Source organism: Gobio gobio, assembly GCF_949357685.1.
Source record: "Gobio gobio genome assembly, chromosome: 19".
NCBI lineage: Eukaryota > Metazoa > Chordata > Actinopteri > Cypriniformes > Gobionidae > Gobio > Gobio gobio.
Window position 1 is genome coordinate 18538637 of NC_137112.1, and position 26263 is coordinate 18564899.

Below are 26263 nucleotides of genomic sequence, written 5' to 3' on the forward strand. Positions count from 1 at the left end.
CAGTGAACCAATGAGCAAACAACATCAACCTCTCCTAGAAACCATTCTCTCCCATGAACAGAAGACGTAATCTGCAGACTTGAATCACTGGTCTGTTACAGTATAGAGCTCATGGCACCTTCTCAACAAACATTATATGAGGTCTACTGCTAAGAAGGCTAGAGGCTGTGGCCTTATCTATGATAGATAGATAGATAGATAGATAGATAGATAGATAGATAGATAGATAGATAGATAGATAGATAGATAGATAGATAGATAGATAGATAGATAGATAGATAGATAGATAGATAGATAGATAAATATTTTGTTCTAACTTAGTTGTTCTAGCTCATGTGCACAGGTTAATTCATGCACATTGGCACATGATGGAAGTTTTGGCCTGTGTGTAGGCCACATATAATGAGGATGTTTAAAGACCGATCTGAATCAAAACACCTGTGTTTCTCCGTTTATTCTCCTTCTAACACACAGTTAAATACATGGTGCTTTGCGCTGTCATGTGATTTATTTGCCTCTGATTTCTCTGCAAGATCCACTGATGCAAGGAGGCCCAGATGATAATAAAACACCGGTAACGTACTGCATTGCCAGGGTTTATGCAGCTGTTCATCTAAACTGCAGAACCAACATTACAAACGAATACACAATGCTTAGGTTATATTGCATGTTACTAAAGTGACAAATAAACATTATTTAAAAACAGAAAATGCGGATGCGATGAGAGATGAATCCGCATCTTGACACACAAGACAGCCTTACAGCCACTGAGCCCAAGCCATTGAATAATTATATGTCAATAACATTATTGTTATTATTTTGTTTAAATGATGTGACCACTGTGGTCTGATCAATAATGATGAAAATGAGAAGGTTTAATTACCGAAACACGGGCTGCTGTCTCTCTGTCTGCGATGATGTCACTGTTCCTCGCTTTTTTCTGTTTCTTTGTGTACAAATCTTATTTTGACCTCAATAAATATTATTTTATTTTAACATTTCACTTAAATGTTTGGCTTTGAATGAAATCCCTCAATCTGCTCTGTTTGTTGTCCAGTTACCGCAAGTGTACGATGAAGATAGACCGACCTATTTCTCAAATAGGGGTGCATGGACTGCATGCTGTTTACACAGTATCAATAACAAAATATATTTTAACCATAGTTTGGAATTTTGTATTTCCTATAAAATTTATAAAATTACTTTTTATTTCTACATGATTAAGAGGCATGCTTTCGCGTGTATGTTAACTGTTGAGTGACCATGATTCCCCACAGTGATATACATGGACTCTTCCGGAGCGCACGGATTCTTAGCAACAAACCAATGTTTCCATCCGGGTTCTTAATGAATATTATACATTATCTATTTCTAAATAAATAAATAATAACATTTTCTTCGTATAATTTTATTATACGAACCTAGCATAGAAACCAATCTATAAACCAAATTTCCTTTTTTAAGCGTTTCCCACTGTGTTAATTGACACATAAATATCACATAGAAAGGTGACTTAAAAATTGCAGTAGCCTACATATTCACGTCTTATATTTAAATTTAAAATGATACATTTTCATTTTAATATTTAAAAAAATCCATTTTGATTAGCCTAAATGGCATGTGGCGTGTCCTTTGTCAACCTATAGGCCTAATTGTGTAACATTGCCGTTTGAAAGATAGGCCAATTTTAACCTGACCATCAAGTGAATTTGAACAAAGTGGCCAATTAATGTAGATAGCATAAATGTTGTAGACTAGGCTACTAAAAATAGCCTAAATAAAATACTAGTGTTTCATCATTGACTTTTATTCTGGTCGCCGCTTGATGGCGCCACGACTTAACCCGTTCGCCTTACTTTTGTTTGTGAGTGCAGTTTTTGGTTTTGTTTGTTTGTTTGTTTAGTCAATGTTAACAAATTCATACGCTAAGGAAAGCACTTACCACCCGTGTCTGATTAGTGATTTTATCATGGGGAACTTTGAATTATGAATTAGAGTAGGCTAATGACGAGCTATTCATAGGCTACAATGTAAAGTGACACTTTACATTAGCGATTGCATAAGTCAGGACTGAGTAACACTGATGAACCCTACAATAACCTGCGCATATTTTATAGAGTGCATAATGACTGGAACAACAAAACGAAGTTTCATATTTAAAGTCATTATTGCCTACATTTATTTTTTTAAGAAATATTTAGGCACATTTTTTCTTGAAAAGTCAAGTCACTCTGTTTCTCATCACGGTTTCATCAAATGAAATGGTCAATATATTGATGTCATTTCAGTAAAAGGGATGATTCACCCAAAAATGAACCCTCACCCTCACCTCACCCAAGTTGTTCCAAACCCAGAGGCAGACATGTGAAGTATATTTTTAGCCTACTTTCTAATCAAGAACATTTTTCAAGTATATAGGCTATGTTTTTTTGTCAGTGTTTTTCTTTGGAAAACTTTTACTTCACTAAATTACAAAGCATAATGTCGTTCTTTGCACTATGCTTCATAAATAAACGTTTTTTTTTGTTTGGTTTTTTTTTTCGTTTTTTAGATAGATAGATGATAGATAGATAGATAGATAGATAGATAGATAGATAGATAGATAGATAGATAGATAGATAGATAGATAGATAGATAGATAGATAGATAGATAGATAGATAGATAGATAGATAGATAGATAGATAGATAGATAGATAGATAGATAGATAGATAGATAGATAGATAGATATTTTGTTCTAACTTAGTTGTTCTAGCTCATGTGCACAGGTTAATTCATGCACATTGGCACATGATGGAAGTGTTGGCCTGTGTGTAGGCCACATATAATGAGGATGTTTAAAGACCGATCTGAATCAAAACACCTGTGTTTCTCCGTTTATTCTCCTTCTAACACACAATTAAATACATGGTGCTTTGCGCTGTCATGTGATTTATTTGCCTCTGATTTCTCTGCAAGATCCACTGATGCAAGGAGGCCCACTCTGTCACTCTGTTTCTCATCACGGTTTCATCAAATGAAATGGTCAATATATTGATGTCATTTCAGTAAAAGGGATGATTCACCCAAAAATGAACCCTCACCCTCACCTCACCAGAGGCAGACATGTGAAGTATATTTTTAGCCTACTTTCTAATCAAGAACATTTTTCAAGTATATAGGCGATGTTTTTTTGTCAGTGTTTTTCTTTGGAAAACTTTTACTTCACTAAATTACAAAGCATAATGTCGTTCTTTGCACTATGCTTCATAAATAAACGTTTTTTTTTGTTTGTTTTTTTTTCCGTTTTTTTTACCTTTATAATTACATAAAAAAATGTACTACTCAAAAATGTAAACTTTGAATTACTTTTACTTGAGTTAAAGTAAGAATTAACTGTTATTCAATGTTCAAATGTTATTCAATATGTGTAAAAAAGTACAATATTATGCTTTGGAATGTTGTGAAGTAAAAGTTTTCCAAAGAAGAACACTGATAAAGTACATATGAAAATTTGAGTAGAAAGTAAAAATACTTCACTACTGTCAGCCTCTGTTCTTCTGCTGAACACAAAAGAAGATATTTTGAAGAATGTCGGTAACCAAACAGCTGATGATGGGCCCCATTGACTTCCATGGTAGAGGGGAAAAATACCATAGAAGTCAATGGGGCCCATCAACTGTTTGGTTACTGACAGTATCGATGATTTGCAACAACTTGAGGGTGAGTAAATTATGACATAATTTTCATTTTAAGATGAACTATCCCTTTCCCTGCAACTCTGTCCTTTTTGAGAATGAGTAAAAGATTTCTACAGGTTATTATTGACAAGTTATCTCTCAGTGGAAATCAATAGCCTACATTCTCTCTGTGATGGCCTTTGGAACCTCAGAGTGTCTTTTTGTTTTTCTCCACTGTTTTTGGGTGTTGAGCAAAGGGCATGATGACCCGTATTTACTTCTTCATTAACACATACTTTAACAGGAAGTATAACTAGCTCAGTTGGTGGTAAGACAAAGACTTTCTATGTTAATCTAGACTCACAAACAGGAAATGACTATGACTTCTCTGTGCTCCAGAGACTTTAGTTGAAGAGCATTTGTGGTTATCAACCAGTTTGAGAGTTTCCTTCTGTATGAACAGGGCGTGTGATGGCCCAGACAAAAGATCCAAACTTTGGGCAGTCATCAGGCACTAACTCTGCCCTTCAGAAACTGGACACGTTAGCTAGCCGTTTTTTTTACAAATATCGGAAAGGAAACCAGGAGAAAGGTCTAGAGAATGAGGGGCCACATGTGTCAGAGTACACTGGCCTTTGGGATGCAACAAGTAAGTCTAAGCCTTTTCAGATATATATTTTTAAACATCTCATTATAATTATTAATAAACAACCTAATGAATGTTGTTTTAATGCACTAGAATCCTGTATCTTAAACTGGCTTACTCTTGATATTAACTCATAGCATTCTATCTCTGATAATTTTCTCAACCATTATAGATCAAAGGATATGACGCATATATATATATATATGTATATGTATATATATATGTATATGTATATATATATATATATATATATATACATATATGTATATGATACATATACAATATGTCTTTTATTGTAATTAGCTGAGGAGTGCAGCATGAAATGTGTTAGCCTTATATCTGCATTTTTCTGTACACTTTGATTGCTGTCAGACTTTTTGTGGTTTCAACAGGAAGAGGACAGTTTGCTTCTCACAGCCAGCAAACAAACCTGAGGTTTCACTTTAGTGAAAAGTGGCTGTTAAAAAAATTACATCAAGTTTGAAACATGAAGTATTATCTTTCTTTCTAGTTTGAGCAGACCTCATAATAGGCTTCCCTACACACAGCTGAGACTGTCACAGTGTACTTGATTTCTTTATTTCTCGTCACAACACTCTTGGTTCCAGTGAAATTACAACCTAAAATTTAACCAAATTCGATACTGATATCTGACTAACAGATGCAAATAAAATTTTATGTTCAGGTGGTAGGTGGTAGGTAGGCACCTCATAAAATATATCATAAAAGTCTATAGGCCGATATATATTATTATGTGTGTTGTACATGTATAATGCTGTCCAGTGGAGAGATCTGAATAATGTTGTCAAGTGGAATAGATTATAGCCTATTGTTATTATGCAATGTTGTCTTATGTCATTTCTCAGTCTGCCATGTTTTTGTTTATTAATTTGTCGTTTATAAGTCTCAGAAGAAACTGTTCTTGATCAGAATGAGTATCACATAGTTAAAACATGGTAGAGACAGTAAAATCAAGATAAATACAAAACAAATCTGTTGCTGCAAACAGAATGGCAAGACATCATACACAGTTTTCAATATTTAGTTCTCTTGTGCTATAAAACTCTTTGGCTGAACTTAATTAGTTTTCTTAACATGAAATAGCCATGTAAACTTAACTCAAATACTCTATGTAACAGAAATCTACCTGAAGCGAATACCCAAAAAAAGCAACTTGAAATCTTTGCACTCATTATAGATAGCAATAACACACACTTTTTTAGTGTTTTAATTTTTAGTATGTCTAACATATGGTGTTGGCAGGAAGTGCACTGACTCCACTGACATTTGACGTTTCCTGCCTTTTTTTTCATCTTGCTCAAAAACATAAAATAACATTTATTTTCCCATCCAATCCCTTGCAAAGCATGCTAGCCAGGGGATGATAGCAGTTTATATATACAGCATAGATCCCATTTAAATGCATTAACTTCTGTTTTATTTATTGTCTATCATAAAATTATGCACTGAACAATTCTTTGTCCATTTATAATTCCCACTGGTGATAATTCTGTAATCTGTTCTGTTTAGTGAAAGAATTCTTGGCAAAAGCCAAAGAGGATTTTTTGAGAAAATGGGAGAGTCAGCCACAGGTATGGGAGCTTTATTACAGTATACATAAAAGTCAAATTCTGTTTTTTCCAGCAGAACTAATTGTTGACTTCTGCCTTTGGATCTGCAGAGCACATCACGTCTAGATGACTTTGACAGGCTGAAAACTCTTGGGACTGGATCTTTTGGAAGAGTAATGCTTGTCAAGCACAGACAGTCGGGACAATACTATGCTATGAAGATTCTGGACAAAGAAAAAGTGAGTATACGTATATATCCTCCTGCAGGACCCAGCAATTGCTATGTGTCCTCAGTAGAAGACATGTTTTTGTTAATATTGTTTTTGTAGACATATTGTTTAACCCATTCCTAATGTCTCTTAAAGAGTATAGCAGAATGTATAATATTTTGTAAATATTTATTTTTTAATTTTCTAACAAGAGTAGGATTTTACAATGGTTAGTTGTGGCAGTTATGGCCTAATGGTTAGAGAGTCGGACTTGGTTCGAGTCTCAGTACCGGCAGGAAATGTGGGGAGTGAGGTGCCTGTGAGGTGCACAACTGAGGTGCCTATGAGCAAGGCACCTAACCCCCAATTGCTCCCTGGATGCCGCAGCACAAAATGGCTGGCCACTGCTCCAAGTGTGTGTTCTTGCCTCACGGTGTGTGTGTGTTCAATACTTTTTGAACTGTTTGCTGGCTGTGTGTGCACTGGGATGGGTGAAATGCAGAGCAGGAATTCCTCGAGTATGGGACACCAATCTTGGCTACACGTCCTTTTCACTTTCAAGAAGGCACTTATTAATTCAATGTCTACTGTATAGATTGATAGAAAGATAGTTTACTCAGATTGTAAAAATTAGTATCAACTAACAAGCCTAACATGCCTATAGACTACACACGTAATACGCATGTGCATGCCATCACCGTTTTCACAGATTCACGTTTTCACAATTATTAACACTTTATAATTATCACTATAGTTATCGTCCTTGGTGTGTACTTCTAACTGTAGACCTTTAACAATTTCAGTCTGCTTAATCTGTGTCAGTTATAGGGTTACTTCTACACACCAAATCAACCATAACGTATTTAATCATTAAAATTTTAAAAACTTTACAAAGAAGAACAAAACAAATCACCTTAATGGTGACTTGAAACAAAAAATTTTTTAACAACAATAAATAGAGCTAAAACATACATTAATTCCGAATAACAAATATTTACATTTGCTCAAAAGTCCCCATGCTTTAACAAGTTTTTCAAGATTATTATGGGTGATCAGAGACCATCAAACTGAGCATGCTTTAGAAGCCTCCTCACTAAACTTGACATTATAGCACGGTTTCACAGACAAGGCTTAAATCTAGTCCCAGACTAAAATGCATACTCAAGCTGTCTTGACTGAAAACAACTCACACTGACATATCTTAAAATATGTCAGTGCCATTGTTTTGTCTCAAGATGCACACCAGTAATGTTTTTTTTCTAAGAAATGTTTATAAAATCTACTAAAATGTCCTAATTTAACTGTCATTAAATTATGATTATGACATTTAGATTAAACTGTGCATAAAAAAACAATATAATAAAAAATATATATTTATATTAAAAACTGTTTAGTTTTGGTTTCAGTTTTGTATTGGACTTCTCTATATAGTATGCAAAACAGTATGCCAAAAGAGTAGTATATACAGTATGTCCGAAAGCATAGTATTTGAAAAACAGTTGGTGAATAGTACCCGGATGACTTCCGCCGAGATTCTGAAATGCACATTTGATGGACACTTTACTATACCATGAAGCCACAGGAGAGGATTTATGAATGGCAGTGAAGCGATGCAATTGTATTGCAATTGTAACTATGTACCGATAGTTTATACATTGTTATTTCCTTTTTTTGTTCCATTTCCTTGGTTGTCATGGTTTCATTTGTTGGCAGAGTCACTCATTGTTTTATTGATTACATCAGCCTGCTCCTTGTTAGTTAGTTCATTTTTATCCTGTGTATGGCCCTTAGTTTATTCAGTTCTTTGTATTGTGTTCTTCTTCATTGTATCATCATTGTTCATTGTTATCATCTTTGTTTTTGTTTAAAATAAAAGTGCTGCATTTAGATCCCTCCTCTACTCGTTTTGCCTGACCCGCCATAACAAAAACAATCATTTTTACAGGTACACTATTAGATTAAAAAAAAGAGATTTGTAAAAGAAAATGAGCATGTTTTTTATACATAATTGTACTCAATTTCTTAATAACTGAGTCCTGATGTTCTCTACAGAGGACATAAAACAAAAATGCTTGATTTGCTAGATTATTATTTTCGAATTTCAAGATATTCAAAAACAGGTCAAATGTCACAGTTTAAATTGAGTCTGGCTGGTGTTGTTTCAGGTGTCAGAATGTATAGTGTAAAATGGTACACATTTATTTACAGAGTGTAGAGGAAACTGAAACTTCCTCTGCTGACAGAATCAAACCACAGAGAGCCATGATGTTTCCACTGATGCCTGTCATGTATTGTTACTGTTTGAGGGGCCGTTTACACAATACCATTTTCAACTAAAAACAGAACTTTTTATGCATTTTGGCTGTTCGTTTACACGACAATGCCGTTTTGGCGGCCTGAAAACGCAAACTTTTGAAAATGGGTTTCAAAGTGCACGTTTTTGGAAACAATATTATTGTCTCCTTGTAACTACAAAAACAAAGATTTGTCAAAACAGTGGCACCGTATTACGTGTTCAGTCTATAGGCGTGCAGTGTTTCTTCACAATGTGACATTGCCATCTACTGGCATGGCATGCATAATACAGCATTTTAGTTGTTTTTGCGGATCCATGTGAATGGGGGACATTTTAACAACATAGTTGTCTGTACAGTACGTGAAAAACTAAAGAAAAAACATTTCCATTTTTAGTAGCCTACATCTTAGTCATGTAAACTTACTTTAAGTGTCATGTATGAAACCAAAACACTGTTATAACACATTACTGAGAGGATTGAGTGTAGGATTTTAGCTAAGCTGGCAAAAGTGGTCAAATACAATGCATGTTTTCTCATGTGTATGTGACAAATGAGAAGAAAAAGCAAAATGTGTTGTGAATGACTTTATGGATAAGAAAGAGTCATCATGTCCGGATCCAGCTGCTTTTTATTCTTGAATTCAAATGGCAAACAGTATTTTAAAACCACAATTACTTTACTTGACGGTGTTTTTACAATAGAAATACAACAAGGCTAATGCTGTTTTATTTTAACCAAAACATATTGTAATCCATTGAACATATCTTTTGAAATAAAAGATTTACAGTTTTGTTAAAAGGGAATTTTTCTTCTTTAAAAAATCCTCTTAATGTTGGCCTTATACTATATCGCTATTTCTTTAACCATTTATTTTCACACAAATTAGGTTGCTTCATTCATATTAAATTTAAAAAAGCATTTTACAGAATTTTTCAATATATTTTGGGACTAGAAATGTATCCCCCTTGTACCCTACATTCAAATATTGTGAAAAAAATCTTATTTTGTTTAGTATTTAAAATGTTTGTTTTTGTTTTGTATTAATAATTATTTGCCACATTTTTTTAATCCCTGCTTTTAAATATTTTCAGGTGGTGAAGCTCAAACAGATAGAACACACATTAAACGAGAAGAAAATATTACAAGCAGTGTCCTTTCCGTTCCTTGTGAAGCTGGAGTGCGCTTTTAAGGTACAGGAGCAATTTAAAGTTGAGAAGATAGACAATGGGTGCGGTGCGTCTCAATCAGCTCCCTAGTTCAGTCAGGGCACTGCTCAGGGATCGGCCATTTTAAGGGCTGTCTCAGTCGCAGAATCCTTCCAGTGCACTGAAACGTTCGCTCCCTAAAAAGTCCCACAATGCACCACAAAACTCAGGGTGCATCGATGCTGACATATGTGACTAAGAAAAATATCCATATTTAAACCTTACAAACTGTAATCTCTAACTTCAGCTAACTGTCGTACGCACATTCACGAGAGACTGGCATTCCAGCGTATGACGTAGGAATGAGAATCCAGTGAGAATATTATGCTAGTTCTCACGAGAAACAAGTTTTGTTTTGTTCTATCCTCTACGTTTCCGCATTCGTCACGCTATGCCTGCATCCTACATCATAGTACGCTGGAACGGCAGTCTTTTGTGAACGCATGTACGACAGTTAGCAGAAGTTAGAGATTACAGTTTGTAAAAATTTAAATATGGATATTTTTCTACGCAAATGCATCGCTTCGCTTCAGAAGGCCTTTATTAACCTCCCGGAGCCGTGTGGAGCACTTTCATGATGGATAGATGCACTTTTATGAACTTCAAAACTGAAACAGCCATTCACTGCCATTATAAAGTTTAGAAGAGTCAGGACAATATGTGTTTTAAAAATAGAAACCATTATTTTATTATATTTCAGAATAAACAATCTAGCTAGCAAAATGTATTTACGGCTGAAATGGTGCATATATGTAACAAGCAAAGTATTTATAATGCACTTTAAATAACAAGTAATGTCAGAAAGATATCAGCTCTGCTGTGTTCATAAATACCAGTAATAATGTTCAGTGTCCCAAAGTGTAGTGAGTCATCGTCCTTTACTGTCCTTACCATTGCCCGAATTTGTGTACATGATATACTGATTCACGAGCTAGGGAACTGATTGAGACGCACCCAATGTTAAAGTGTGTGTTTGTAGGAAGTGGAATCATTGGCAGGTCTACTGCAAAACATACATTAATTCCATAGCTTTGTGGTTTTCATGTGATGTGTCAGTTAAATAATTCCCTTAACAGGATAATTCAAATTTATACATGGTCATGGAGTATATCCAAGGCGGTGAGATGTTCTCACATCTAAGACGAATTGGAAGATTCAGGTAAACAGCTTAAACTAGTTAATAAAAACTCTTTACTATGTGCCTTTAGCCCTCATAATAATAACCATGTTTTCCTTATAGTGAGCAGAATGCACGTTTCTATGCTGCTCAGATTGTTCTGACGTTCGAGTATCTTCATACTCTAGACCTCATCTACAGGGACCTAAAACCTGAAAACTTGCTCATTGATCATCAGGGATACATCCAGGTATACCAGTCACTTGGCTACTGGTCTTCCGATAAAATGTTACCTTCACTTTGGTCTTGTATTCATACATTATTATGACTCTTACATTTGAATGTGACTAAGGTAACAGACTTTGGCTTTGCCAAACATGTCAAAGGCAGAACTTGGACATTGTGCGGTACGCCAGAGTATCTGGCACCAGAGATCATTCTCAGCAAGGTAAGAAAACACGGCAGTAGTTCTTACTCCTTTAGGAGTTCAACAAGACCTCAGCGTTTTCTCTTTTTCTTTGTTAGGGCTACAACAAAGCTGTTGACTGGTGGGCGTTGGGTGTTCTGATCTATGAAATGGCTGCTGGATATCCACCTTTCTTCGCTGATCAACCTATTCAGATCTATGAGAAAATCGTATCTGGCAAGGTCAGAAGAATTGTAAAAATTTGGAAGAAAAAAAAACGCATAATGTGTGTGTAACTCTAAAAAATTACTAAATAAAAATTTATAGATTTTTTACGTATTATGAAGAAAATGTGAGTGGCTGGCTGTTTGCGCATTTTTAGCACTTTTTTTTAGTAGTTGTCGGTGGAATTCCTTCTTGTTTGTCCTATCTATACTATATCACAATTTCTATTTATTTTACACAAATTGGATTGCTCCATCAGTATTCAATAAAAAATAATGTAATGTCATCATATATTTGGGGGCAAGAATAAACATTTTAACAGGAGCATTTAGCCCCCTTGTACCCTACATACACTCTCAAAAATAAAGGTTCTTCATTGGCATCAATGGTTCCATTAAAAATCTTTAACATTCATGGAACCTTTCCATTGCACAAAAGGTTCTTTAATAAAGAAATTGTTATTTTAAGAACTGTTCGCGGACCCCCTTTTATACCCTTTATTTTTAAGAGTGTATTCTTGTAAGACATGCTTTTTGTATGTTAAACACTCAACTTACACTTTACACTCAATTTTAGAGCTTGTTCAAATCTGAAACATTACGATCTTGTAAAAAGCGATGATAGATGTTTTGCTAAGTTCTTTCAGACTTTAAGGCTGGAATACACTGCAGGACTTTTAAAATATGAAAATACTATTCATCAAACACTTGCTTTGTAACTTTGTAAATGGTTACAGAAAAAAAAGGGGCAGCATCATACACTAAACAATGAAGTCGTTCCAAATAACAGACTTTTGCAGAAATGGGTGCCTCATTGCTAGGAGATGCATGACATACTATAACGTTTTAAAATCTGCTCCATATCAAACATGCAATGGAGGAGTTGCACCGTAACTTGACAGGGTGTTTTTTGGGCTGCGTTTAACTCCACTTTTTTTTCTGTCTAAAGACACGTAAACTTCCCTAAGCACTTCCCCTTGAGGGAATCCCCATCGCCATTTTGAAATGCGTTCAGCTTCAAGTGGATGATTGAAGTTTATTTGGAGAGACCCTTGACCCCTCAATATTGACAGAGGGAGCGAGTCTACTCAACACGTACTTCAGGCAGATCCATAGACCAAAATGCACCATGATTGTGACGTCACAGCAGATCACACTTAATTTACCCCCACCCCACACAACTGTATGATATTCAACCGCAGTTAATACTTGTTGTAACCTTAAGCTGACTTTTTTTCAACACAGTTATAGTTTATTGTATTACTATAATTTCCGTTAGGCCTATTAATATATTCTTAAAGCTGCAGTCCATAACTTTTTACACTCTAGCGGTTAATAAACAGAACTGCATGCATCTTGTGGAAGAACATTGCAGCCGGAGCTACTTCTCTCTGTTTATGTCTATGGCGAGTCACGCAGGGACTGTGCTCTTCCGCATCGGGTCCTACCAGACCGGTCTGAAATAGTCCCAATATAAACACTTATTATAAGTATACCATAATGATTCAGGGTAAGACAAAAACATGGTTTTGGAAAATGCATTCATAATGTACATTCTCATTATAACATTTTTGTAAATCTTGAACACAAAAAAAGTTACGGACAGCAGCTTTAATATTTGTTTATATAAACATGTTTAACAGCCCAAGCATATATACATACAGGCCTATAGAATGTGCATAAAACAAATTCTTAAGGAAAAAAACTGTAAATAATAAATCAGCTCCATAGCAGATTCCATGAGCCCTATCATATACCCGGACGCAATGTGACGCCAGGCTTGTTTTTTGGTAGTTTCAGCCCGACGCAGTTATAATTTTCACGTCCTGCGCCACGTTGTTTAAATAGCAAATGCATTTGCGCCCATCTGTTCACCCATGGGTGTGCTGGTCTAAAAACGACCATGTCCGTTAAGTCCATGAGACCAAAGGGTGTCCCATTTGTCATTTTAGGATTCATAAGGGGCGCCCTTCTGGTGCGCTGGTGCAAGCTCCGCAGCAGACTTATTCCCGACAGTCAAAGCAGCCTTTGAAATGAGACACAGTTGAATGCTTAAAACAAGAAGAAAAAACATTTACTAATGAAACTAATAAATGACAGAAGCAGAAAAGACACAAAGTTTCTGGAGATGTTTTCAACATTTGCTGACTACAACAATGCATTGGGTGTTTTTTTTTTTTTACATAATTAGTGATTATTGGATAAATATCAAACCTTCAGATGTGAATATTTGATTTCCACAGGTACGATTCCCCTCACACTTCAGTTCAGACCTGAAGGATCTTCTGCGCAATCTGCTGCAGGTGGACCTCACAAAGCGCTTTGGCAATTTGAAAAATGGAGTCAGTGACATCAAAAACCACAGATGGTTTGCCACGACAGACTGGATTGCAATCTATGAGAAGAAGGTGTGGCCTCTTGGTCTTTATCATCTTATTCAAACTTTCAGGTTTCAAGTTTTTGATTGGTTCTTGAGAACTGCTCTTTTGCACTATGTTTATTTCTTCATGAATTTTACAGGTTGATGCTCCCATCATACCAAAGTGCAGAGGGCCCGGAGACACAAGTAACTTTGATGACTATGACGAGGAAAACATACGGGTATCTGTCACAGAGAAATGTACAAAAGAGTTCTTAGAGTTCTAGGGTACCTGTAAAAGCTTTAGTAAGAGTTTTATTTTTGTTTTTTTTTACAAAGTTGAATCCAAGAGCATGTATTTGTACACTGCTTCATTCAAAAAGACTTGGGAAATTCTAGGTGTTTTTCAGTGAGCTGAATGCAGGTGCATGAAGTGTAGTCTACTGCATTAAAAAATATCACATTCTTGTTCTGGTCTTCTTCTTTTTGAAACATTTATGAGTAAAAGTAATATTTTTACTTTAATGTTAATTTATACATTGTAAAAAGCCTATTTTTCACTTTGTTCAGGGTTTTTTTAACCACTTTTTGGAATACTGCTTCATTTCCCCCTGTTTGTTACACATTAAACAAAAGTATGTTCAGTATTACTGTGTGTATATATATATATATATATATATATATATAAAGCTCAATTCTCTATTGTGCTTGTGTGAGACCCCACAAAGATGGCAATATCCATATCCGAAATCCTTGTCCTTGTTGGGACATTTTTTTTGAGTCCCCATGAGGAAAACAGCTTATAAATCAAAGTGGTGTTTTTTGAAAATGTAAAAAATGCAGAAAGTTTTCTGTGATGGGTAGGTTTAGTGTAAGGGGATATAATCTACAGTTTGTACAGTATAAATATCGAAATGTCTATAGAAATTCCCCATAAAACATAAAAAGTGTGTGTGTGTGTGTGCGTTCGTGTGTGTGTGTGTGTGTGTGTGTGTGTGTGTGTGTGTGTGTGTGTGTGTGTGTGTGTGTGTGTGTGTGTGTGTGTGTGTGTGTGTGTGTGTGTGTGTGTGTGTGTGTGTGTGTGTGTGTGTGTGTGTGTGTGTGTGTGTGTGTGTGTGTGTGTGTGTGTGTGTGCGTGCGTGTGTGTGTGAGAGAGAGAGAGAGAAAGATCTGTAGAATATGTATATGCTGATGAAAGCCCGTGGCTGTTCAGAAATATGAAAGGGTAAAGATGTACAATTTAAAGATGTAAAATTGTTTGTTTGAATGTTGTTCCCCATTAAAAACACATCCCCTAAAACAATGCTATACAGCTCAATCATATATGATCCTGATATTTAATCTGAAGTTTTGTATTAGTATATCTGCTGTAGAGGTCATGCTGTACAATTTTGAGTCCAATTATTTTGACACTGAATAAAAGAAAATGATTTAAATTGCCTTGTCCAATGCTATGTGTCTTTTATTTGTCCTTATGTTTGTGAATCATTTTTCCCACTTAAATTAAGAGAATAGGCCTACCTTTTCTTCTAAGAGTGTACTACTAGGCTACCTACTACACAGTGCACTACACTGCATTTTAGTTGGTTAGAATCCTTGTAACAAATTTTAGTGCATTTTTTTATTCTTTTCAACAAGAAGAGTAATTGCAGAGAAAATTGCATTTGTTTTTGTCAAATATTGTTTTTATTCTAGATAAAAATCAACTAGGCTATCTGGAATTGGTGGTAAAACAGCATATTTCTGTTGCTTTCTCGTTGATTTCTCAGGTAAAAATAACATCATGATTTCAATCTAACCATGCTTGTGAAGAACTACATTTCCCATCGTTCGAGACTACATTACCCATGATCCCCCGCTCCTGCGTTTGTCGGATTGTGCTGAAGGAAAAAAGCGTAATATTGTTCCAATGATCGGGAATCAATAACATCCAAACCATCTACATAAATCATCCAATCATAAAACAAATTGGTAAGATAAAAGCTTTTCATCCAAACAATTGGAAAGTGTCGTTTTGTTTTCTTAGAAAGACGGCAATTGTCATAAATGTGGAGTTAAAGGAAGCTAGCTGGCTAATGAGTTCATCATCTGCTTTATTAATCATCACACTGTTGAAATTCATCGTAAAAACACTTGTCATATATTAAATATATGTTTTGTTGAAAAAGCCTGTCAGATTACAGCTTCAGCGATACAGTTAGATATATTTATAGCAAGACTAAATGTATATTTCATACGGTATTTTTCGATATTAAAATCAAGAATACTTTACTTGCAATAATTTTTGGATTTATTATTTAAAATTAAAACCCACTTTTCTATGTTAAAAATGATGGCTGTCATTTTGTTTATCGCGTTTCTCTTCATAGACACGGAACCTGTCAAATCAGCACGGAAAATGCTTGATTTCCCTTTTTGTGAAAGTGTGATCTTTTTCTAATGTAATTTAAGATGTTCTCAAACTTGAAAGCTTTTAAGGTTGAGTTTCTTTGTATGATAAGGAGAAAAATAAAAAAATGTATTTGCTAGTATATTATTTATTTTCTGACAGATTACCTGAATGTTTACAATGTATTTCCTCTAACTTAGTTTCTTCTATTTAACATGTCTCTCTAGTCTCTTTTGCTGTTCTAAACGTTTTGGTTTATTTCTCACCTGAAAGATCACAGTGCTTAAAATATTGGTTGAGTTAAAGGAGTAGTTCACTTTAAAATTAAAATTACCCCATAATTTACTCACCCTTAAGCCATCCTAGGTGTAGGCTATATGACGTTCTTCTTTCTGATGAACACAATCGGAGTTATATTAATAAATATCCTGACACTTCCAAGCTTTATAATGGCAGTGACGGGATCCATTGAGTTTGAAGCTCAAAAAAGGGTCCATCCCTCATAATTGTACTCCACACAGCTCCAGGGGTTAAAGGATTTGTTCACTTCAAAAATGTTCATCCAAGATGTTCATGTCTTTTTTTTCTTCAGTCGAAAAGAAATTATGTTTTTTGAGGAAAACATTCCATGATTTTTCTCCATATAATGTATTTCAATGGTAACCAACGGGTTGAAGGTTCAAATCAATGCAGTTTCAAAGGGCTTCAAAAAGCTTCAGAGGACTCTACCCGATCCCAGCTGAGGAATAGGGTGTTATCTAGCAAACAATTGGTCATTTTCAAGAGAAAAATAAAAATGTATATACTTTTTAACCACAAATGCTCAACTTCGGTGTTGTGATTCTTCACAGCATTTGACACATCGGAAAGGTCACGTCACGTAGGTGGCAGGTACCGATCCAGTGTTAAAACGAATGTGCAAAGACTAAATCAAATGCCCTTTACAAAAATAAAGGTAAAACAACGATGTCGGACGATTTTGAAGTTGAAGGAGAACATGAAATGGAGTTTTTCAACACTGGGTCGGTACTTCCACCTATGTCACGGATGTAATCTTTTTGACGGCATACGCAGTGAAGAATCACAACACCAAGTTGTGCATTTGTGGTTAAAAAGTATAGGCTATAAATGTATTCTTAAAAATGACAGATGGTTTTGCTAGATAAGACCCTGTTCCTAGAGTCCTCTGAAGCACTTCCAAGCCCTTTGAAACATGCATTTATTTGGACCTTGGTTGCCATTGAAATATATTATATGGAGAAAATCTTGGAATGTTTTACTCAACAAACATAATTTCTTTTCGACTGAAGAAAGAAAGACATGATTAATAAATTATCAGAATTTTTATTTTGGGTCAAACACTCATTTTCAGTCAATCTCATGTCAATCTTGAGTACCTATAGAGTAGTATTGCATCTTTCATATCTCCGAAAAGTCTTTAGTTTTATTATATTTATAAAAGAAAGATACGATGTACCAAGTCTTTCCGAAAAAACCTGAGCGGCTGGGGCCGTATCGTTCGGGCGGAGCTAAAGAATGACAAGCGTGCGCAGCTATTGCGTTGAGCTATGCATGTTTACATAGAAAAACAATGGAATCAATAGCTAACAACACAAAGACATTTGAAGCATTTTTACTCACCACCTGCTACCAACACGACTGTGAACCTTAATCGCTGGGATTGCTCCATCTTTCAGCATTCGGCGAGCTACAAATCCGGAATTGAACTGTACCTTGTTTATAAACCATCGTCGCCGAAATTCAGGGAACAAACAAACACTTGCACAACTCCGTTGCTGCTCCGGAAAAACATGATTGTCTTGCCATGACAACCAAAAACACATGTTTGGTGACATTGTTGATTTCGTGAAGCCCTGTGGCTGCAGTGCAGCCGGCTTCCCTAAAGCGTTTGCTCCATCGCTCTAGTCGCGCGCGCGCCCTTCCGGGAGAAGAGCCCGTACAAGGACATTCCGCCCATTTGAAGTCACATTTACCCATACTCGAAAAAAACTTTCTGAAACTTCTGAGAAACCAGAAGGAGTATTTTTGGCACAGAAATACTCCATCAAATGTCCAACTTTTAAAAAAAACGTTGTCCATGTTTAGGATGGGAATCCAAGTTTTTAACAGTGTAAAAAGCTCAGTAGGGATGCACCGAATATTCGGCCACTAAAAATTTTCGGCCGAAAATGGTCCAAAAGTGCAAAAGTGCAAAAGTGCATTTTCGGTTTTCGGCCGAAAGACTTTTATCACGAAACAACATGGCCGAAATGTTGTGATTACGCAAACAGATACCGCGACCTGCACATGCTTGTCTGAAGCAACATGTCTGCGGTGTGGACGTATTTCAATATATCTGAGAAACACCCTCATCTGCTCCATGCACAAGCACTGACAGCGAGAGCTCCTGTTCTCGATGAGAAGAGGACCAGACTTCACTGTGAAACCGAACGGTTTCTGAAGTGCAATCTTTAACAGTGGGCGCATGTTATTCAGCGCGGAACACACTTCAATCCGAGTTCCCACACCAACATCGATCAACATGTATCACGAAATTCAAACGATAAATGCCGTTTTGACGCTCTTTAATGTGGCGTCACTGATCACATCACAGTTCAAGCGGCGGCGCGCTCGCGTGAACGCGATCATCTGTGAGCGCGATCGATCATTTCTTCCTTAAGAATAAACATGAATGAACATCTAAGGTGTGTTGAGTAGGGGTGCTCCGATCGATCGGCAACCGATCTTGATCGGTCGATAATCGCTTTGGGATGATTGAACGGCGGTCTCCAAAAAGGCCGATCTCATGAACCGATCGCATGCTGACGACACATAAAACCCGCACCTGCCGTGAGAGCTAGGGCATGATATGCAGCGACACCATCTCATTCTCTTTCCAGCGCGGGTAAAATAATTATAATGCTGAAGGTGAGGTACAATTTATATTTCTATATTAAATAACTTACGCAGTCATTTGAAAACGTTCTGTGGGACATAAGTTCACAAACAGCGCGCGTGAATCACCACGTGCGCGCGCTCTCTCTCCCTTTCAAAATGCTCAAATGGCTTCACATCAGCGCATCGCATGTGCACTAAAATCGAGCTGCACAGTTGACACAGGATTTGCCACTTTGCACAATCGAGGCAGTGTCGCATCGTCACTAAAGTTTGTCATTTGCATTTATTTTTAAGTCTTGCCAGTGTTCAAACCGTACTCGTGCGCACGGTCTGGAGAGATACACACACACACACACAGGCCATCTCACATAGAGCTTGCGAGTACAAATTGCGCTGAAATGGTCAGATACACACAAATGTATGTACTAAATTACCGTCTTGACGAGTATGCACGTAAACCCCGTCGTGACTCGCGAGTGAACATTTCGTGCAACTGCATGTATCCGTGTTCGCTCTTAAAGTGACAGCAGTCGAATAAACTGCTGCTGTCTCTGAGTTTCTCTTTGTCTTGTGTTGTTTGATGAACCTTTATGACACTCACTGCTCTTGAATGACTAACTTTTGCAACCTTAAGTGTAAGGATTAATCTAATTTAATTTATTCAGGGAAGACCAATATTAATTAACATTTAATTTCTTACTAAATGTCTTTAGTATTTCTTACCTCAATACTAATGTTAGACCTACCTGAAAAAATGTTTTTAATAATTTAAACAAAAATAATTTAAACAAAAATGCACTGCATGATCAAATATTTAGGTGAGATAATTATATACATTTATTATATACATTTATTTGGGAAAGATGGCCTACAGTAGCCTTAAGTTATCTCATTTTCTAAAATAAACACTTGGTGGTTCTTCAAGATCTTGACTCAGTTAATTTAGAGTTAGTTTCATTTCTACAAATGGTGCAAACTCTGCAAGATTATAGATAAAAGATTGCCATTCCCCTGCCATTCTGTGATCGGCAGTGATCGGCAATCGGCAGATCATGATCTTGGTGATCGGTGATCGGCCCCAAAAATGCTGATCGGAGCATCTCTAGTGTTGAGGATACAACTTACTGTCATGTATATATGTGGTGTAATCGCTAAATCAGTGTTTCAACGGCGGAAAGACGTCAATATAACTGCTGTAAACTAAACAATGTCATGTAACGTTAGCATCACATTTACCTCTGGCAGTCATTCAGTGTCCACAGAATTGTATTCACTAGAGAAATCAACTCTTTCACTAAATATATGACCTATATTAGCCGTTATATTCATTATATTCTTCTTAACCTGTTAATGATATCTTGATTATTTCATGTAACAATTCAACAACGAATTGGATAAAAAACTATTTTATAATTAAATTTAGAAGTTATTGCAAAAACTGCCTTATGTGAAGTTTACATGTTTGCGGACTAATGTTATTTGAGTGTTGATTATAAGTCCTAAAAATAAATAGCAACTGAATTTAGGCTAATAGTTTGGGCTCTGTTGTTAACCTTTAATATTAATGTGCAAGTAAGGGCTCCCTATATAGTTTACAGCAATATCTTCAATAAACTTTTTGTTATAATTTAATTCATTTAAGGACAGATACTTTTTTTCTTCTTCAATAAACCAATAAAAATAAATAAAAAGCCATTTTGTAAAACTGCTGTACCGAACCCGTACCGAACCGTCAGTTTTGTGTACCGCTATCCCTATTCTACAGTTAACATATGGGCTATGGCAGTCTTTGTTTTGATACACTATTATGTTGAAGGCCTACAGAGAAAGTAGTTGTATCTTTAAGCAGTTGCACTTGTTCTGAATGCACTTTCTTGTGGTAGTCCTACAGAGAAAATTTTTAAATGCACTAGACCTAAATGCACGTTGTTTTTATGAGAGAACATTTAATTTGAAAAACTTTCTGTAGGTCTGTACATTATTATTTAATGTACACATGAGTGGGGTCAAGTTAAACATTTTAGTTTGAATTTTATTTTATACTGTGCATTGTTGCAATGTGCTAAATAAATATTGGCATAATTTGTAATTGATTTATTCTTTGAAACTTTAATATTAATTTATGCAATTGCAATGCCTTGATTTTAGTAAAGTTAGTACACAGTCATAGCCATAAATGCAATGGTATTAATAATTGGCATAATTTCTATCGGTGTTTCGGTTTTCGGCCTTGGTTTACTCTTTTTCGGTTTTCGGTTTCGGCCAAGAATTTTCATTTCGGTGCATCCCTAAAGCTCAGTATGCATGAAACAGCATTTCAACACCCCCCCCCCCCCCCCCCCCCTTAAATGAACTAATCCTTTAAGTGAAAGAATGCTTGGCCATCTTTTTTATTGCTCAGATCTTTTTATTATTTTCCAGAATCAGATCTCTGGCTACACCCAAATTTATTGAGAAACTTGGAGGTTTGTGTAAGTTTATGGAAAATGGGGCAGTTTTGCACAGCAGGGGACTGATGAAGAGGGAATGAACAGGCCATGAGGATTCAACTGAACACATCTAATGGAATAGAGCAGTCTTACCTCTCTGACAAACAGGTGAGCTTTAGATCAGTTGTTGATCAGATTAATAAGATATTTATTAGTGTTCATATTAAAAGAGTGTATGTTTGCAGCTCAATAATTGATCAGAATGTGCAAATATGAATTATAATAGAGCATCTCCCATACTATAGTATTTCTAAAGCCCCGTTTCCACCAAAATTACCCGGAACAATTTGTACCAGGAACTTTTTTTTCCCCAGACCTGCAACTGTCTGCATTTGCACTGCGGTCTAAAGTACCGTGAAGATTAAGCAAATTAGTCCAGAGACGTGGGACTGCGCGCGGCTGTTCCTCCCGGTCAGCGACGGACAGTAATCATTTTTGTGCGATGCTGTCTGCAACAATAACAAGTGGAGGAGACAGTGGCGGCTGTTTTATGATATAAAAATGAAATAAAAATAAAATAGTTTACTCATACGACGTGCCGGCTGTTACTAAGAGCCTCAGCATTTAATAAAAACTGGCTTTGATCGGTTAACTAATATGTTCTTATATGTTTCATGCGGTTTCATGCGCGAGGGACGCCGGACAAATGGATGAAAATATACGGGCAGCATGTGACCTGAAGCTGGTCTCTAATTGGTTTTTAAAGATCCTCCTCCGGACGCAGGTCGCTGCGTCCTTGGCGAATCAGAATTGGATGCGTGTTATTTTATCCAATCTGATTGGTTCTCATCACCTGTCATTCAACTTTCCGCTCTTGTCCACTAAAGCGAAAGTGCGCGGGCGACACAGTCACTCCGACTCCGCCAAAACCTTGTTATGATGATCACTTTCGTAGAGATGGCAGCAGTTAAACCAAATTCTTTCACAAGGCGTTCGTTGGAAGATCCCGAACCGGACCAACGTGATTTACAAATCCAGCAGCAGCAGCCAGTGTCAGGACGCAGCTGGACTCGGAGCTTCACGCGCTTGTTATGAGAAACGTAGGTGGCTGGCTGGATGTGTTGTTAGCATTGCCCTTTATTGCTTTCCCTGTCTTTTATTTCAAAGAGTTGGTACTGAAGTTTTGTGGACAACAACGGGGGTAAGAGACCTCAAATATCTAACTGAACAATGCAAACGTCATGACACTACTTGATCAGAGAGTCATTGAGAAATTTGCTGGCCAGAAAGAAAGGAGAGCAAAATTTATGTTCAAATAGTCAAGTTGTTGCTGTGTTTTTTTAGTTTTTCCTTTCCTCATTCAATTGTATGTGGGAAATGAATGTGTAAAAAGATAAAAGTGAAGACACTGTGCCCCCCCCCCCCCCCCCCCCCCCCCCCAAAAAAAAAGATCACCAGCCGCCACTGGGAGGAGATGCAAGCAGCGCTGCTTTAGCTGGTTATGTGGTTTACTAATATGTCATTAACAAAACGGCGGAAAAGAGACGAGCACTGATACTAAAGCGTATTCTGAAAGCTCGTAAAGCTAGCAAACATTGACCGTGCGATTGTTGAGACAACGCGCGCCATCGCACAGAAAGAGCAAGACTGATTTTTACTGAACGCAGAACGAACCTCGCAAGACTTGTTTTGCCGGTTGAAATAAAATGCTGCATGAGCTCAACAGATCAGCATGTTCAGCGCCCAAGTCCCACCCCCGATAGTTCCGGAACTTTGAAAAAGTACTACCTCGCGAGCAGGGTCGTTTGGAGGGGGAAATATTTACCCGGAACTTCATTTAGACCCTGGTTCCTGCGGTCGAAACACACCGAGTACTACCCCAAAGTTCCTAGTTCCTGGGGAAAGTTCCTGCAGTGGAAACGTGGCTTTAGAGAACTACAAAAGGAGCTTGTGATGATAGACTATAATTGCATGTATTGAATCAGAATCTATTAAGATTTTTTTTTTAATCCAGCAGTCATGGAAGCCAAGGAAAATGGGTCAGTGGACACCAAAAGGTAAGTGTATGCTAGGCATGTGACAGTATCACATTTTAATTTAACGATAAAAGCTTTTATCACAGTAAATTCTATTATCACGACTTTGAATTAAGATACAAAAAAAGTTTTGTTCTCCTAACAGGTTTAATAACTTTTTTCTTATAACTAAAAGAACTATGAACATTTAAAGGTGCTGTATGCAAGTTTTTGACTTCCTTTTAGTTTAGTTTTTAACTAAAGCATGAAAATACCATAATATGTTTGCAGATATTTAGGAAACATGCTGAGATCACATATTTGTTTCTCAGAAAAACATTGCTACAGTCAGTTAATCTATTTTAAAACGTGTGTTCCGTGTTGGAATGTCTTTTGTTTTGGTCTGTGCGATAACGCACATTGCCAGTTTACCCAATAGTATTTCGACACCACACAGGTTGCCATTTGGCGGAAAACACCGCAAATTACTGCCATGGAAGCCAGCAAATAAACTGGGTCATAGATCTCAGATTATACACGACCTAAAAAGCCTCTGTATCCATCTAAAAATCAACTGCGCTCGTTCCTGTTGCATGTCCTCAAACCGGCAACTCGCATTAGCATCGAGTGGAGGGGGCGGGGCAAACAATATTTTGAATTTGGACTGCAGTACCTATTTCAACCACTAGCTGTCATTCTTACATACAGCACCTTTAAATACAATAAAACAACATAGAAAAATGTTGCCTATAAAGTAAACAAATGTTTCAAACAGATAAATAGACATAAATAGAAATAGACATTGATAAGCTGGTTCAGGTGTGTTTAATTGGGGTTGGAGCTAAACTCTGCAGGACAGTGGCCCTCCAGGACCAAGTATGTAGACCCCTGCATTAAAGGGTTAGTTCACCCAAAAATTCTGTCATTAATTACTCACCCTCATGTCGTTGGACACCCGTAAGACCTCCGTTCATCTTCGGAACACAAATTAAGATATTTTTGTTGAAAGCTGATGGCTGAGAAAGGCTTCAGATAGGCCTCCATTGGCATTCAGTACATTTACACTCACAAAACCCATAAAAGGCACTTAAAATGTCGTTACAAAGTCCATCTCACCACAGTGGCTCTACAATAATTTTACGAAGCGACGACAATAGTTTTTGTGCGCAAATAAAAAAAATCAAAATAACGCCTTTATCTAACTTGTTATTGTCTTCCTTGTATGCCTCCACGACGCATGCGCGAGAATATTACGCAGATCCGGCGTTCGGACACATGACCCAGAAGCGATTTGTTTACAAGCAGAGGAAGACGCGCGTATCTAAGCTGTTGAATTCTACATTGATCGTGCTTTAGGTCTCTGCGTAGTGCTCAAAATCAGGCTAAAGTGTGCATTTCATGGATTCCCGAACGCCGGCGCTACGTCATATTCTCGCGCATGCGTCGTGGAGGCACACACGGAAGACAAGAAGAGGTTGAATAAAGTCGTTATTTAGTTTTTTTTTCGCACAAAAACTATTGTCGTCGCTTCGTAAAATTATTGTAGAGCCACTGTGGTGAGATGGACTTTGTAACGACGTTTTAAGTGCCTTTTATGGGTCTTGTGAGTGTAAATGTACTGAATGCCAATGGAGGCCTATCTGAAGCCTTTCTCAGCCATCAGCTTTCAACTAAAATATCTTCATTTGTGTTCCGAAGATGAACGGAGGTCTTACGGGTGTCGAACGACATGAGGGTGAGTAATTAATGACACAATTTTCATTTTTGGGTGAACTAACCCTTTAACTAACATTAACAATGAGCAATAGCTCCATTTGTTACAGTAGTTATTATTCTTAACGCAGTGTTTCCCATACAATGTATTCACAGCGGCGCAGCGCTGGATTTTCAGCGCCACTGCAAAATCTTCACATGATCAGTAATATCACGACATTCACTTAACGTTACACATTGTACAAGAGAGAGAGAGATAGAAGATGGCCAGAGAACTAAACAAAAATGTAGTCTGCTTACACTTACACAATATCACAGGGCTGTGATATTAATATTATTTTATTTTCTCTTCCAAGGATTATAAAAAGAAGATATGAGGTAAAACTCTTATACTCGCGTATCGTCTAGCACAACTTCCGTCCCTTCATAGCGCGCGCTGTCATTTCTCCCCAAACATGCATTTAACATCAGATTCAGCACAATCTGTGATTGTTGTCAAATGCACTCTCCACTTTGGCTAAATTGCAGAACGTTTGATTAAATGAAAAGCACAATAATTCGCGCAATAGATGCTGTTTCCAAGTTCAAGGCGGGGTGTGTGTGTGTGTGTACGCACGCTGCGAAACGGACCCACTTGCACATATGCTTCGTGTGCGCGACTAAACCATCAAATACACAACAAAATAGCCTATATCTCAAAATGACAGGCTTGGAGAGTATTCACTTAAACACAGTTTAGCTTAACTGGGCGTAAATAGTTTGGAGAAATTAATGGGAGAATGATATTAGATCTACGTCTTAAAGGGGCAGCATCTAATAAACCTGGTGACGATTGAGCCATTAATGTGAATCAAACAACAAAAGGCAAAGATAAAATTACTTGCAGCTCTTGTATGATATGTGATGACTTTTTTTTTCCCTGTATTTTTTATTAAATAAATGCAGGCTTGATAAGCATGAGACTTTTTGCAAAAACATAAAATAGTATCCAAACATTTTTTTTATTTTTACATATTGCCCCTTTCTTACATTTGAGCCCTTGCCCCTTAGGAACTTTTTGCACGTCCCTGCAGGTTATTGAAGTAAAATAGGCTATAAGCTAGTCACCTTTTAAACTAATGAAAAGC

General features: G+C 36.8%; 3 protein-coding genes across 4 annotated transcripts in view; 2 read left to right on the forward strand and 1 right to left on the reverse strand.

Annotated features, from left to right (window-relative positions):
* ttll7 (tubulin tyrosine ligase-like family, member 7) overlaps positions 1-1044 on the reverse strand; it is a 138459-nt gene extending 137415 nt beyond the window's left edge. Inside the window, exon 1 of the mRNA XM_079843959.1 lies at positions 884-1044. The gene's annotated coding sequence lies outside the window, so the exon portion shown is untranslated. The remainder of the gene's footprint in view (positions 1-883) is intronic.
* Positions 1045-3978: 2934 nt separating this feature from the next.
* prkacba (protein kinase, cAMP-dependent, catalytic, beta a) lies at positions 3979-14697 on the forward strand. Its single transcript, XM_079843960.1, has 10 exons — positions 3979-4307; positions 5835-5896; positions 5986-6114; positions 9473-9571; positions 10663-10745; positions 10827-10953; positions 11056-11151; positions 11229-11351; positions 13577-13741; positions 13854-14697. The coding sequence occupies exons 1-10, from the start codon at positions 4130-4132 to the stop codon at positions 13977-13979; spliced, it is 1188 nt and encodes a 395-aa protein (XP_079700086.1). The 5' UTR covers positions 3979-4129; the 3' UTR covers positions 13980-14697.
* A 6741-nt stretch (positions 14698-21438) lies between these two features.
* The window catches only part of samd13 (sterile alpha motif domain containing 13), a gene marked incomplete at its 3' end in the record, with an annotated part of 30474 nt that continues 25649 nt past the window's right edge, over positions 21439-26263 (forward strand). Inside the window, exons 1-2 of one of the 2 annotated variants that reach the window (XM_079843968.1) lie at positions 21439-21576; positions 23423-23465. In XM_079843968.1, coding sequence (XP_079700094.1) covers positions 23428-23465 — 38 coding nt within the window. In that variant the 5' untranslated portion in view covers positions 21439-21576; positions 23423-23427. The remainder of the gene's footprint in view (positions 21577-23422; positions 23466-26263) is intronic. The other variant, XM_079843969.1, reaches the window with a different exon arrangement.

Excerpts from the sequence above, each read along its gene's own strand:
- prkacba (XM_079843960.1), top strand. The coding sequence starts at position 4,130 with ATGGCCCAGACAAAAGATCCAAACTTTGGGCAGTCATCAGGCACTAAC. Across the intron at positions 4,308-5,834 it reads TGGCCTTTGGGATGCAACAA|TGAAAGAATTCTTGGCAAAA; the intron begins GTAAGTCTAAGC and ends TGTTCTGTTTAG. Across the intron at positions 10,746-10,826 it reads AGACGAATTGGAAGATTCAG|TGAGCAGAATGCACGTTTCT; the intron begins GTAAACAGCTTA and ends TTTTCCTTATAG.